We start from the raw sequence: 15600 nt of genomic DNA, 5'->3' as shown, positions 1-15600 counted from the left end.
CAGCAAGCGCTGAACGATCGCCGACAACGACTGGAACCTCGGCAACGGCAGAAGGGCCCTGGCCACGGTGGAGTCCAGGACGGCCCCAATGAACTCCACCCTCTGCGAGGGGAGCAGGGTGGACTTGTCCACGTTGATCATGAGGCCCAAGGTAGCAAATAGGCCGGTGATCCTGCGGATGTGGCTGCGGACCTGCAGCTCCGACGTGCCCCGAATTAACCAATCGTCGAGGTAAGGGAACACGTGAATGCGACTGCGCCGAAGATGTGCCACAACGACAGCCATGCATTTTGTGAATACCCTCGGAGCCGTAGAAAGGCCAAATGAGAGGACCGCAAATTGGTAGTGAAGACGGCCGACCACGAACCGAAGGAAACGTCTGTGGTGTGGCCATATGGCAATATGAAAATAAGCGTCCTGCATGTCGAGGGCGGCATACCAGTCTCCAGGATCCAGGGATGGGATAATGGTCCCCAGGGATACCATGCGGAACTTCAACTTCACTAGATATTTGTTGAGCTCTCGCAGGTCGAGGATAGGCCTGAGGCCTCCCTTGGCCTTGGGGATCAGAAAGTAGCGGGAATAAAACCCCTTGCCCTTCTCGTTCTCCGGAACCGCCTCTATAGCTCCTTTGTTGAGGAGCGTCTGTACCTCCTGGCGGAGGAATTGCTCGTGAGAGGGGTCCCTGAAGAGGGACGAGGGTGGAGGGCGGGAGGGAGGAAATGATACAAACTGCAGACGGTATCCCGTCTGCACCGTGCGTAAGACCCAGCGGTCGGATGTTATCCGGGACCACGCCTGGAGGAAAAACGAAAGGCGGTTGGAAAACGGGGGGGAAGGATCCATGGGGGATACTGGTATTACGCCCTTGGGCGCACCTTCAAAATGAAGGTTTGGGTCCAGGTGGGGCTTTAGAGGAGCTTTGGTTTTGCCTCCCTTGATTGCCCGACGGCCTGCGCCTGCCGTTTCTGCCGCGACACCTATTAAGGTCCTGCCGTTGGCGGAACGGGGGGTATGGCCGACGCTGCTGCTGTTGCTGCGGCCGGAAGGGTCTGCGTTGCGTCCCAGGCGTGTGCATACCAAGGGAGCGCATAATGACCCGATTGACCTTAAGACTTTTCAGTCTGGGGTCTGTCTTCTCCGAGAACAGGCCCTGGCCTTCGAACGGGAGGTCCTGGATGGTGTATTGGAGCTCCGGTGGAAGGCCAGAAACCTGAAGCCAGGAGATGCGGCGCATCGTCACCCCCGAGGCGAGGGTACGGGCAGCCGAGTCTGCAGCGTCCAAGGAGGCCTGCAACGAGGTTCGTGCAACCTTCTTGCCCTCGTCAAGAATCGCCGCAAATTCTTGACGCGCCTCTTGTGGCAGCAGCTCTTTGAACTTATCCGCTGCCACCCAAGAGTTAAATGCGTAGTGGCTAAGAAGGGCTTGCTGATTGGAAACCCTGAGCTGAAGGGCCCCAGCCGAATAAACCTTGCGGCCGAGGAGGTCCATACGCCTGGCCTCCTTGGATTTGGGGGCTGGGGCTTCCTGTCCATGACGCTCCCTCTTGTTCACTGACTGTACCACCAGGGAGCATGGTGTCGGGGGAATATGGAGGTACTCATAGCCCTTGGAGGGGGCCATGTACTTCCTTTCGACACCCCGTGCAGTAGGGGGGATGGAGGCCGGTGATTGCCAGATCGTATTGGCGTTGGCCTGGATCGTCCGAATGAAGGGCAGGGCGACCCTGGTGGGAGCATCGGAGGAGAGGATGCTGACGACGGAGTCCTCGATCTCAGAGACCTCCTCAGCTTGCAGGCTCAGATTCTGTGCTACGCGCCTGAGGAGGTCCTGATGTGCCCTGAGATCTAGTGGAGGAGGGCTATTAGAGGAAGTGCCAGCCACTGCCTCATCGGGAGAAGACGATGAGGAGACCCCCGGCAAGAGAGTGTCCAGCGGGGGGTCCGCCTCAGCCCTCGCCTCTGGCTCAGGAGGGAGATCAGGATCCTGTTGCTTTGACCCGTCCTCCCCGTCCGGGGAGGGAGGGGGGCGAGACAACGATGCCTCCGGCGCCCTGTGCTCTGCCGTTGCAGGCCTAGGAGGAAGCTGTTGGGGGCCCTGGGCTTGATGGTACGCCCAGGGTGTCCAGAACCCCCACTGCTGCGGACCCTGGTCCTGTTGCGGAGGGTCTTGAAAAAGGGCCGCTTGTCTGTCAGTGCCCAGCGCGTATACACTGTCCGCCTGCGATGACACCGACGGCTGTCTGGAAGGCCATGGAGGGGCCGACCGCAGCTGGTAAGAGTCTCTGCGTCCTGGCGCCGAAGATGTTCTCGGTGTCGGGGACCGGTACCGGGAGTCATACCGGTGCCGGGATCGGGACCGGGGTCTGTCTTGGACTCGGTGCCGGGATTGGGACCGGTACCGGCTGCTGACTCTGTGCCGGGATTGGGACCGGGACCTGCCACCGACGCGGTGTCAGGAGGTCGACCGGGACCGGGACCTGCCACCAGCTCAGTGCCGGGAGGTCGACCAGTGCGCTGATCAACGGCGGGACTGGCTCCTAGAGTCCCGGTGCCGGTATCGGCGGCTGGAACCAGACCATGACCGTCTGGAGGCCGATCCGTGCCGCGAGTACGACCGGTACCGCCGAGGGGAGCAGTGCCGGGACTGCGAGCGGCGGCGGGATCTTGAGCGACCATTGTGTCGGGACCTCGACAGCGAGCGTGAGTCCCGAGACGGCGCTGTCATCATAGGTTTGCCCCTGGACGCTACCCGCACCGGAGGTACCGGGGGTGGAGGCTGAGTTGACTCAGTCAGGGCAATGAGGTCCCGTGCCGAGGCGAAGGTCTCTGGCGTCGATGGGACCAATAGCTCAACCTCAGATCTTATGGGGGAGTTCGGCGGGACCGGAGTCGACGGACCCTCCGGGCCCGGAGTCGACGCTGCTGGTAGCGCCGCGGCAGATGTCGGTGCCGGGCGCTCCACTCGAGTCTGCCTGGATGGAGTTGCAGACTTCGAGGGTCTTGCTTCTGCACCCGGTGCCGGGGAAGGTCGGTGCCGGGGAGTCTTTCCGGTGCCGGCGCGATCCGGTGCCGGTGTCGAGATGACGGCCTGCGAAGCTGCCGGTTCGAGTGCCGCTTCCATGAGGAGAGTCCTAAGTCTCTGGTCTCTCTCCTTCTTTGTTCTAGGCTTAAAAGCCTTGCAAATGCGGCACTTGTCCGATCTGTGCGATTCCCCCAGGCACTTTAGACACGCGTCGTGAGGGTCGCTGGTCGGCATCGGCTTCTTACAGGCCGCACATTGCTTGAAGCCCGGCGAACCAGGCATGAGCCCGGTGCCGGGTGCCGGGAAGGGCTACGGCCCAAACCGGCTAACAAATATCTACAATATTATTTACACTATTAACTATATAACTAACTACACTTAACTACTAACTACAACTATCAACCGTAGAACAAGGAGAGCTAGGGACGTGGAGGACAGCTATGCCGCGCTCCACAGTTCCAACGACCGACACGGCGGTAAGAAGGAACTGAGGAGCGGGTGGGCTGGCAGGGGTATATATCAGGTGCCATGGCGGCGCCACTCTAGGGGGCGACCTGCCGGCCCACTGGAGTTGCTAGGGTAAAAAGTTTCCGACGAACGTGCACGCACGGCGCGCACACCTAACTGGAATGGATGTGAGCAATCACTCGAAGAAGAACTATTAATTTGTTTCCCCTAATTTTTCTCCCTTAAACCACATGCTAATGAAGGGGAATTGGAGTTACATACTTTAGATGCTAGAAAGATTCTGGCATATTATTTAAAATAGAACAAAGAGTTTTAGAAAGTCATCTTGGTTATTTGTCTCTTAAGCTAAGAATCATATGGGTAATAGTGTAACTATTCAGACTATTTCTAGATCAGTTAAACAATGTATAATTGAATGTTATAAGTTAGTGGCAGTTCCTGTGCCTGCTATTGTGAAGTATCATTCTACTAGAGCAACGGTAACATCTCTTGCATGCTTTAAACATGTTCCTACTGGAGAAATCTATTAAGCTGCTACTTCGAGGTGAGTCTATTGTACTTTTATCAAAAAATACGCTTTGGATTTTGCTTCAAGAGCAGATGCCAGAGTTAGCAGAGACATACTTCAATCATTATTTGATTAGGACTCTGTTCCCTCTTGCTGAAATTTCAGTACTGTGTACCAAACTACTCATAAGTATGAATATGCAGAGTCACTCAAAGAAGAAGTGAAGGTTGGCTACTTGTAACTGGAGTTCTTCGAGACGATTCTGCATATTCACACCACAACTCGGGTGCAAGTAAATAACCTTCCCCTCTTTCTCAGAGTCTTACCTTGGTTCTCTGGGTTAGTGGTGGAAAGAAAGAGGTGGACGGGGGTACACCACCACCTCATATAGATTACCCTTGAAACATTTGAGGATGCTGAGATGGCAGGCACATGTGTACTCTGTGGGCACTACTTGAAAAAGGTTCTATCATTAGGCACCACCAGGCGGCACATTACCCATTAATGGGTATTTACAGAGTGTTCTGGAAGAACTCTGGTTACAAGTAAGTATCCTTCATTTATAATTAACATTATTGGCAAACTTGTTAACATATTTAGCAGAGAGCCCAAGAATGAATAAGCATGGAGAATGAATTTACCTCTCACCTTCAAAGTGATCAATTTATATAAGTGTTGAGACACACTGAAGTGGTACAGACAACTACATTTTAGCAACTTGCACTGCTGCTAACTGTGCTATAACTGATCTGTGAGTAAAACAGAGTTCGGATCACAGATATATCAAACCTGGAACTTTCCAGGTAGACTAAAATGCACTTCACGTCATTGTTTATAAAAGTCAAAGTTTATCTGAATAATATTTTTTTAATCCCCTACAGGAAAATCATCATTAGGAGTTGCACTCTTTCGACTAGTAGAACCAACTGCTGGTACTATTCTGATTGATGATGTGGATATCTGTACTATTAGTTTGGAAGATCTAAGAACAAAGCTTTCTATTATTCCTCAAGATCCTGTTCTGTTTGTAGGTACAGTAAGGTAGTTGTTCTTATAATTATAAATTAACATTTGTTGAGAAGTGAAATCTCATTAAATCATAAATTGAGACATTTTGGTTTGAGATTGAAGCCTTGAGATCCAAACCCCCTTATGCTATACATGTACATAGTAAGAAAAGCGTACAGTATAAACAGACAAAGGTGGAATAAACTAAGTATTATTATCCCCTTTTACAGATGAGGAACTGGGACGCAGGGAGGCTAAGGTATGTCTACACAGTAGTTGAGAGCGCGATTCCCAGCACAAGTAGATATAGAGGCAGTAGCTCTGCTCTAGCTAGCATCTAAAAACAATGGTATAGCCACGGCAGCATGGATGGTGACCCATGTCCTTACCCAGGAGATTGGGGGAAACTGTACTCTGGCAGCTAGCCCAAGCTGCTGGGGCCACACTGGTATTCTTAGGTGCCATCTCAAGCAGAACTAGTGCATGTATGTCTACCCATGGAGGGAACTGCACCTCTCAGCTGCTGTGTAGACATATCCTAAGTGACTTGCCAAGGTTACACAGGAAGTCTGTGACAGCCCTGGGAATTGAACCTAGATGACCTGTGTCCAAGTCCAGTAATTATCCTGGAATCAAATTTTTGAAAAAAGAGTTTCATAAAATATACACAGAACATCTGAAATTCCCAGTTTACCAATAATGAAAACGGTTTGTGAATGGGAGGAAACTAACCCCTAAAAATCACTCATCTTCATAGGAGCAGAATTCATTATGTCTCAGATAAATCAGCTTGAATGGCTCACCATGATCTCAAACTTAATGAGGGCAAAGCTGAGCTCATTGTCCTTCATTCTAGATCCTCTCCACTACCTCCATTCCTCATTAAATGTGATGCCACCACTCTCCATTGTCCCTATCCAATGTATCCAAAATGTTACTGCCAAAAGTCATCTCTCTGGCTGTCACTTCAACCACATCATCCTTTTATTTGCATTACTTTCCTGGCTTCCCATTGTGCTGTTCTTCATGCTCACCTTCTTGCATTTGCCTTCATAGCCCTATGTCAGACAGTGCCTGCCTACATCTTCAACCAGGCCTACACTACCCTTGCACCCTCGTCTCCAGTCGGCCTTCATAAGACCTTCATCTTCTTTTACAATGCCCTCCATGCAATATTTCATGCTCCTCTTTAGTGTTGGAATATGCTGCCCAGCCTTGTTCACCAACATTCCTTAAATTCCTTAATAAAAAACCCCACTTGGGTGAGAAGAGAAGGCATCAGATCACATTAGCACTAACACTGAAACCCTGAATATAGCTACTATATTTTTATAATAATATCAACATATGGAATAATCATGAATCCATAAGTATCAACAGGACAAACCGATTTTTCCCTCAAACCAGCTAAGACCTCAGAATATAGGAAAACAATGTATGAAAAATTATTGAAAATATGCATTATAAAAATTAATGTACAGAAATAAGTTCTTTGGCCATTCAGCCAAAATATTTCATGTTCAAAGTGACTTGTGATAGTAATTTACAAAATATTGTTGTACTATATTGTGTTTTATTTTTTAAAAAAAATCATTTTAATTTTTGCCTGTCAGGTACAACCTAGATCCTTTTGGTAACTATACAGATGAGCAGATCTGGAAAGCTCTGGAAAGAACATTTATAAAAGAGACGGTACATTTTTGGGGGTTTGGTCATAATTCATTTTCTGATAAAGATAATAAAAGGAAAGTCATTATTTACTGTTTGTTACGGCATCTAATTTATCATGATAGACTGGTATGGCATTAATAATAGTGAGGCATTAATATATAATCTCATTAGTTGTGAATAATGTCTACTTACCACATTGCTTTCCTTTTTGATGTTATAATGGCAAGTGTTTATTTGAAATATACAACACTCTTTTTAACGATCATGAAAATAGAACATCCTGATAAATGTATGATCATGCACAATCAATATATATTATTGCATAATATGTATTGTCATTGCATCTTTTTCTTTGTATTCTAGATATTGAAATTCCCAGGAAAATTACAGGCAGAAGTTGTTGAAAATGGAGAAAACTTCTCAGTAGGGGAAAGACAGCTGCTTTGTATGGCAAGAGCACTCCTCCGAAATTCACAAGTAAGTAATGGGAGAGATTCTGATACTTCTAGCAGTGGTCCCGAATACATGAGCGTAGCAATAATTTTTTCCCCTCTAACAGAGGGGAAAAGGTGAAACCTACAAAGAAACGAACATGTTTGTTCTCAGTTTTATGACTAGCTTATGAGTAAAGTCAACTTAATTGAAATATATTTTTCAGCATTTCTTATTTGCTGTATTTGATCCAAATCTTTTCCACTTTTTAGATTCCTCATAAATCAACCTATATCTTGTCATATTAAACACTAAACATCTACTGCAGTTAATGGTTGAACACCCATATTCTTTATTTTCCAACAATATATACATCTCACACTAACAATGTCTCCTGCTCACTTTAATTGCTGCTTTTGGCAATTTGAAGCCACAAAGTTTTGTTGTCCTACTACTTAATAGCACTATGAGGACAGGAAGCCTATGGTCATTTTTTAATTTATAAAATCATGGAGCCTGATCATCAGCGGGTATAAATCCACTGACCTCAGGGAAGCTATGCTGATTTACACCAGCTGAGGGTCTAACCTTTTGTCTTTTGCTTGGCAAAGCATATTTGAGATTTGCCTATTGCTCAGCTATGCTTTTTCAAGTGAAAATGAAATTTAAATTTCAAAAGAGGGCTCTATCTGCAGGGATTCTCTCTCCCCAGAGGAGCACATCCCTACAAATATTTTTTATGCTCAAATATACATAGTCAAACTTATTCAGAATGAAGGTTTAAAACCTGTAAGAGAGACCATGAGAACTAATCCATAATGGGATTTCCCAGTGTTGTCAGGAAACTAAATAACCTTGTAGCCTGGTCCATCAGGCTACTCTTCAAGTGGTGACACTGTATAATCTCTAAGGGAATAAAGCAGTAACAAACAAGTTCCTACATCTGTCTGTAAAAGCATAAAAGCTTATTTGGCTTTAACTTGCGTATTTGAGCATAAACATGACAATGGGGACTGACTTACTGCCAATTTTCAGCAAGGGCCCAATCCAGTTTCTACTCAGCGGAAAGACCATGAATATCAATGAAGGTTGGATCAGTAAATCCTTATTAATGTATAAGCCTCAAGATCTTGAGTACCTTTCATTTTAATAAAGCCATGCACATATTGTCACTTGGCACTGATCTATACAAATATCTGGACCCATTTTTAATACTACAAGATGTGTGGTGTTAGTTTATAATAGGTTTCTTATTCCTCCACAATCGTCTAAACCATCAGAAAAAAAGTTCCAAGGATCCACTGTTTCTCTCCCCACCTCCCCCAAGAAAAGTTTCAAAATATTTTTTAAATTATGAATTTCCAGCTCTGGCAAACCCTTTCATGTCTGCAACTGTATCAGGATGGTCGCAAACATGGATTCTGTATTTTAATGTAGTGGACCCCATGTCCAAAGGGCTTCAACCTCCTCTTTAAACCCACATTTGCAATTCTGAAGGCGCACACTGTGCAATTCAAGAAACTAGATAGGAGCAAGATTCTATCTTAATCTAGTCTCACTGAAATAAAATGAGCCTCTTCATGGAGTAAGGTACCATTCAATGTAAGGAAGGATCACAGGACCCACCCACACCAGGATCTTGTTGTTTGCATACATAGCCATTTAAGAAATTATATCCATATACATTAGCTGTTAAAGTTAAGTCAGAACCCCCCCCCCCCCAAAAGACAGGCACATATTAGATGATACATATAAAACTGCCGTTGGGTTCCACTTACAAGACTGCTTCTTTTCTGCCTCCTAGAGTCCTCTTTGCAAGTGTCCTATCTTTTCTCTCCTGTAACTCAAGTTTAAATTTTCCTCAACACTTCATAAAATAGGGGTCATAATTTGCTCTTCTAGGACTCAATCTTCCTCCATTTGGAGTCACCCAGAAAGTTTTGCCAATGGCTTCAATGAGAGAAGGATTAAGGACCTAAATCTTTCCTGAAAAACAAACACAACTGGCCCCAGTGACATACCAGGGTACAGTCCAGACCAATGAGGGGCTTTTTCATCCCTGCCCTGCCACCTAGGGGAGGGGGGACTTACAATGCCTTGCTGAAGTAGCTCCCATCTGGGCCACTCCCAAACAGCCTTCCAGCATGCAAACCACCTCCTATATGTCTGTATGTAACTGCAGCTTTCCAGCCACACTTCGATTAAACTCCAGCTCTTACCAGCCTTGGCTGTACTTCAGGGTGACCTCCAACACTCCCCTAGTCCCAGTTTTCCCCCAGAAATGTATTTTCTGTACTGTCCAGACCTCTCCTAGACAGTACAAAATATTTTAAGTCCATTATTCCTTTAAGAGAATAATATGCACATAACTTGTCACCCTAAATGGAATTATCTAGACACTTCAGTTTGAATACATTAGATTAGATAAACCAAGTTTATTAACTACAATGAGAGAGATTTTAAGTGAGTTCAAGAAATGAGGCATAAAAGTCAGAAATGCTTACAAGAAGAATAAAGATAAGACATTTACAAATACCTAACTTAACAAACTGTATCAGATTCAAGCAAAGATTCTCACCACATGCTTTCAGCAGTCTTACTGACTAAACTGTATGTCAGGATCCTTTCCCCAGAGTCCAACAAATGCTTCCTTTGTCACTTCAGGTGCAATGAATGTGATAGACAGGGAAAGAGAGAGGGGTGCCTTGGGGTTTTTGCCCTTCCTTTTATGGTTTCAGTCCCCCTCTTGAAAAATATTTCCAGCTGGGCACTAGAAGACAAAGAATCTATGCTGGAGGATGTTCCCTGCTGTTTTTTCCCCTCGCCTTTTTGAGCTGTCTCTCTTTCCCTTCTTGCTTGATGACTGTTTAATACGTAAATGCAAATTATGTCAAGGACACATTCCTTTGTTTAGGGCAGACTTGTTTGCCACCTTCTGTTTGGGCAGGGCTGTGACGTTTGGAACCTATGTTAATAACACCATACAGGAAAATTTTACAATTTTACATAGAGTTTTGCCACACATTTTATCAAGACGATACTGAACAACAAATTATGAGTTTTCAAATGATACCTTACAAGGCATACTTTGTACAACGGTTATTACAATAGCGTGTATGGTATGAACACAGGGTGTATTCTGTTACAGCCCCATACTTACTTTTGTTTCTGGGTATAGTCTTATTTGTGTTAGAGGATGAACTATCTAAATAATACTGAAATACAAGAATGAGATCACTAACTTTTGGTGCTTTTCATTTTCTATTGTCTATGTATCCACTCAGTTATTCGCAACTGAAGAGGAAGATGGTGCTATTGCTTAGATGACCAATATGCTTAAAATTTCCCGATCTTGTGGAAATTTCAGTTTATAACTGTGGTATCCAATTATTAAAATGAGTATTTATTCATTTAGATTTAAAAAGACATAAAAGAATGCCTAGCCCAAGCTGTAATTGGCTTTGCCATTCGTTAAAAATAATACCCAAATCATTACAAAATCCAGATCATCGGCACATTCCCCCTGTACCTTACTGCACATTCCACCAGCAAGTAGCAGAAATATATTACAAATCAAGGCCCTAATCCTATAAACACCACATGCTTAAATTTATGCATTTGAGTCAGGGCTGGCTCCAGGCCACAGCACGCTAAGCACATGCTTGGGGCGGCATGCCGTAGGGGGCGCTCTGACGGTTGCCGGGAGGGCGGCAGGCGGCTCCAGTGGACATCCTGCAGGCATCCCTGTGGAGGGTCCGCTGGTCCTGCGGCTCCGGTGGAGCATCCGTAGGCACTCCTGCAGGAGGTCCATCGGAGCTGCGGGACCACCGGACCTCCCGCAGGGAAGCCTGTGGGAGGTCCACCGGAGCTGCGGGACCGGCGAGCAGCAGAGCGCCCCCCGCAGCACGCTGCCGTGCTTGGGGCAGCGAAATTGCTAGAGCCGGCCCTGATTTGAGTAGCCCCATTGAAGTCAGTATGGGAGAAATCTTTAAAATGCTTATCTTAACAATACAAATAGAACAGGAAAAAATGAGAATCAAATTCACATCACTGGGGTTTCTTCTGAGAATCTGAAGTGTAGTGAGTATTTGATTTGCACCTCAATCCTACACACAAATGTGCTTAACTTTCCTCACATAAGTAGTTGTAACATGAGTAGTCTCACATGTTAATCATGCATATAAGTATTTACAGGATCAGGGATCAAATCAAAATCTCCCCATCTTGCAAATTCTCAAATAAACCCCAATGATGATAATTTAATAATCAGATTTTCATTTTTTTGGTCTAATCTGATTGTTAGATGTTTATTTTATAATAATTATTTTTAACTTGATAAATGCCATTTTTAATATATGTTCCTATTTATTCATGTATAAAAGCATTGTAAGGCATAAAGATTTTTTTAAAAAATACATATTGTATTTTTAAGTTTTTTTCCCCCCTCAACAGATCATACTTCTTGATGAAGCCACGGCCTCAATTGATTCTGAAACTGATGCACTAATTCAGAGCACAATCAGAGAAGCATTCAAGGACTGCACAGTCTTAACCATTGCGCATCGCATAAACACTGTTCTGGAGTGTGATCATATTCTGGTTATGGATAATGGAAAGGTACAGAATCAACGAAGTTAGAAAGGGAAAAGACCTGTTAGATCATCTAATCCATCACTCCGCCACTGTACATTTATTCCCTATTGTACATTTATTAGTTCTATGTCTGGTTTACTTTAAAATGTCTGAAACAATGGGGCTTTCACTACTACTTCCTTCGGGGAAAACTTTTCTACTGCCTAATAGATCTCTTTTACTCATAGACTCATAGACTCATAGGTCAGAAGGGACCAATCTGATCATCTAGTCTGACCTCCTGCACAAGGCAGGCCACAGAACCCCACCCATCCAATTTTATACAACTCCTATCCCAGGACCGAGTTATTGAAATCCTCAAAAATGGTTTGAAGACCTCAAGCTGCAGAGACACCACCAGCAAGCGACCCGTGCCCCACGCTGCAGGGAAGCTTTTCCTTAAGTTTCTTCTTAATTTCTTCCCATTGTTCTCTTTCAGACTCCAAACCATCCAAAATATTCTCTTCATCATTGGTGTTTACACCCTTCAAATATTTAGACTTTTGCCATGGCCCTCCCCTATTTCCTTTCATTATTGCTCAGCCATGCTATATTTATTCAACTTTTTGGGGGCTCAGTTCTGTAATGTGCTCAACATTCTGCCCCCAAGCTCGTAAATAAATTAAGTTTAACTTTAAGAGCAAGCGATCCTATTGGCACATACTTAAATTCTTTGCTGGATCAGAGCCAGAGTAACTCAGCACCTTGCAGGACAGAGCCTTTGATCCTTTTTTTTTTTTTTTTTTTGGTATAAATCAGGGCTTTTCTACTGAGGAAAGTTATACTGGTATAAACTGACATGAATTTAAACTGATATTTTTATTCTGGTGTAAGAAAGCTTTTTTTGCTTTAGCTTATATTGCTTATGAAGGGGTTTAAATTAAACTGAAAAAAACACCATTCTTATTCTAGAATGAGAGTGTCCACATGGAGAGTTATATCAGTTTAACTATATTGGTAGAACTGGAAAAACTTTCCTGTGTCAACAACTCTTCAGTCTCTCCGGCCTCCTAAACATTTTTGTTGCTCTTCTCTGAATTCCCTATTTGTTGGTAGCATTTTGGCAATTAGGTGCCTAGAACTGAATGCAATATTCTGGGTATAGTCACAGCAGAGTTACGTAGACTTTTATAGGAGTACTTGTGGCACCTTAGAGACTAATAAATTTATTTGAGCATAAGCTTTCGGGGGCTACAGCCCACTTCATCGAATGCATGCAGTGGAAAATACAGTAGGAAGATAATAATACACAGAGAACATGAAACAATGGGTGTTACCATACACACTCTAATGAGAGTGATCGGTTAAGGGGAGCTATTACCAGCAGGAGAGAAAAAAGCTTTTTGTAGTGGTAATCAAAATGGTCCATTTGCACCAGTTGACAAGAAGGTGTGAGGAACAGTGGGGGGTGACGGGGAATAAACATGAGGAAATAGTTTTACTTTGTGTAATGACCCATCCACTCCCAGTCTATATTCAAGCCTAATTTAATGGTGTCCATTTTGCTGATCCTTCTCGTTAGAGTATGTATGATAACACCCATTGTTTCATGTTCTCTGTGTATTATCATCTTCCTACTGTATTTTCCATTGCATGCATCCGATGAAGTGGGCTATAGCTCACGAAGGCTTATGCTCAAATAAATGTATTAGTCTCTAAGGTGCTACAAGTACTCCTGCTCTTTTTGCTGATACAGACTAACACAGCTGCTACTCTGAAAACAGACTTTTATCTAACTGTCTGTAAAGTGATGCCTTTGGCTCTGATCCTTGTTGGCAAGTAAAAATTGATGGGGAAGGAAAGATGGAATTTGTGACCTTTGCACCCCTTGATCAGGGAACCAGTGCCACTTAGAAGAGTCTCAGGGTTATGCCAGCTGGTAATGGTCTTTACAAGACCATTACATTGGCCAGCAAAAACTGGAGCTTAGCAGCTCTCTGACCATGCCCCCATCCCTCACTAGCTAATAAGTTGTCTTTTAAGTAATATAGAAATGTCTCTGCTGATGATTTGTGGCTCTATTTATTATCTTTGGGTAATCAAAAAGTTACCATGAGTATGAAGCACTGAGGTTCAGAGAATCATAAATTGCTTCACAGATGTTTTCCTCTCACTTTTCTCTAGTGCTGGTGGTCTATAGCAAATTCATACTGCCATTATTACTTGATATGTAATATACTTTGAGGCCAGAAGGGATCATCATGATAATCTAGTTTGATTTCCTGCACATAACCCACAGACCCTTCCCCAGCCACTCTTTTCATAGGCCCATAACCTATGATGGTATCCTCACCCAAAGAAGTTTTATATAGTGTGAAACTCAAAAACATTTGTGTTTTTGGTTCCTATTTGACATTTGTTCAATCTATTTCCTGCTGACTTTCAGGTAATTGAGTTTGGCAAGCCCGAAGATCTTGTACAAAAACCAGATTCTGCATTTGGATCACTCTTGGCTGCAGCAAACAAAGTGGCATTATAGAAGACGTTTGTTTTGGCCATGCGATCACTGAAGATGGATGTGTGATATAGATAGAAATAAAGACATAACTAGATTGCCATATTAACTTCCAGTAACAAGATCTGGTTAGAAATTAAAATTGTGACCTTTAGCTGAAAGTCATGTCACTACCAGTCACGTAACATCACCTAAAAAGACTAAGGATTAAGCTAGAATAAATGCCAGATGAATTAGTTGCTTACTTCACATCTGGTTTGAAGTCTGGAATGAAGCATGTGCGTCATAGTGCACCCAGCCAGTGGAAACTACGGAAATGTACTATTTTTACAGTATCACATTTTATCATTTAAAACCAGTCCAATATTGTACTCTCCCATAAAAATATAAATGATGAAACACTGGAAAATGCAAGACAATAATATTTTTAAAAGCTTTATTATAAAATTAGAAGTGAAAAGACTGGAAGTTTATGGGTAAGTGCAGATTAATATCTTTCACTTTAATATGCAACAGGTGTATTGATCCAAGGTATGAAATACAGTTTGTTGGCAAGTTTGGTGTAAAGATGATTATCCTGTATACTCCATGTGATCTATTAATCATTACAGACTGGAAAAAAATAAAATTTTATCCATTGAAGCTTATGTTTCAATACTTTTATCTCTTGCTCAGTGGCAAAGTCAAGTTTTGCAGCCAGAAGTGGCAATGGATAATTAGTGGTGCCACCTTCAATTATACCTGTTGGTTTGCTAATTTCACATGTTATCATGCCTGTGTATTTCACATATTATCATGCCTTCTGCATCCTCCACCTTAGCATCACAGCCCTACTTCTGATCTGGTGCAAAAGGAAGGCCCCAGGGAACAGGGGTGTTAGAGAGTGAGCCCACTCTGCACTCACCCAGCAGCAATGGCTCCTGTCCTGCAGGGCAGGGCCCAGTTCCTTAGTCCAGGTGCTATGACCTAGTGCACAGGGTCGCAGCACCATTCAGGTTTGGCCCAGCTACCCCTCCTCACGATGAAGGGGTTGCTGGGTGAAATTGCAGTGAGTGGTTTGTGACATGTTATATAGGGTCACAGTGTCATGTCATAATGCGCAGCCCTCCAGGACAGAAGCAACCATCGGGTCAGTGCAGGGTGGGGTTGGTCTCCAGTGCCATGTGAAAATTTGTGTTGTACACCTCCTTTTGTCAATGCAAAATATGAATGAAAAGGCACCAGACATACACGTAAAGGCCGCAGCCACCTCTCTTGACTGTCTATTAGCTCTGCCACTAATCTTGCTGTTTATCATTCAAATATGTTACTCAAAACGTCTGACAATGCAGCTTCACAAAATTTGTCTTTCTGCAATGTTATGTGTTTCTTTAATATTTCCTTTTATGGCCCAAATTTTCA

General features: G+C 44.1%; 1 protein-coding gene across 1 annotated transcript in view; it reads left to right on the top strand.

Annotated features, from left to right (window-relative positions):
- ABCC12 (ATP binding cassette subfamily C member 12) overlaps positions 1–14771 on the top strand; it is a 100735-nt gene extending 85964 nt beyond the window's left edge. The window contains exons 26-30 of the mRNA XM_050923038.1: positions 4883–5042; positions 6623–6701; positions 7044–7157; positions 11565–11729; positions 14131–14771. Of these exons, the coding sequence (XP_050778995.1) occupies positions 4883–5042; positions 6623–6701; positions 7044–7157; positions 11565–11729; positions 14131–14223 (611 nt within the window). The 3' untranslated portion in view covers positions 14224–14771. The remainder of the gene's footprint in view (positions 1–4882; positions 5043–6622; positions 6702–7043; positions 7158–11564; positions 11730–14130) is intronic.
- Positions 14772–15600: the final 829 nt, after the last annotated feature.

The sequence above is a fragment of the Gopherus flavomarginatus genome, chromosome 14, assembly GCF_025201925.1.
Source record: "Gopherus flavomarginatus isolate rGopFla2 chromosome 14, rGopFla2.mat.asm, whole genome shotgun sequence".
Taxonomy (NCBI): domain Eukaryota; kingdom Metazoa; phylum Chordata; order Testudines; family Testudinidae; genus Gopherus; species Gopherus flavomarginatus.
Note: the sequence above shows the minus strand (reverse complement) of the source record. Positions and strands in the feature narration are given on the sequence as shown.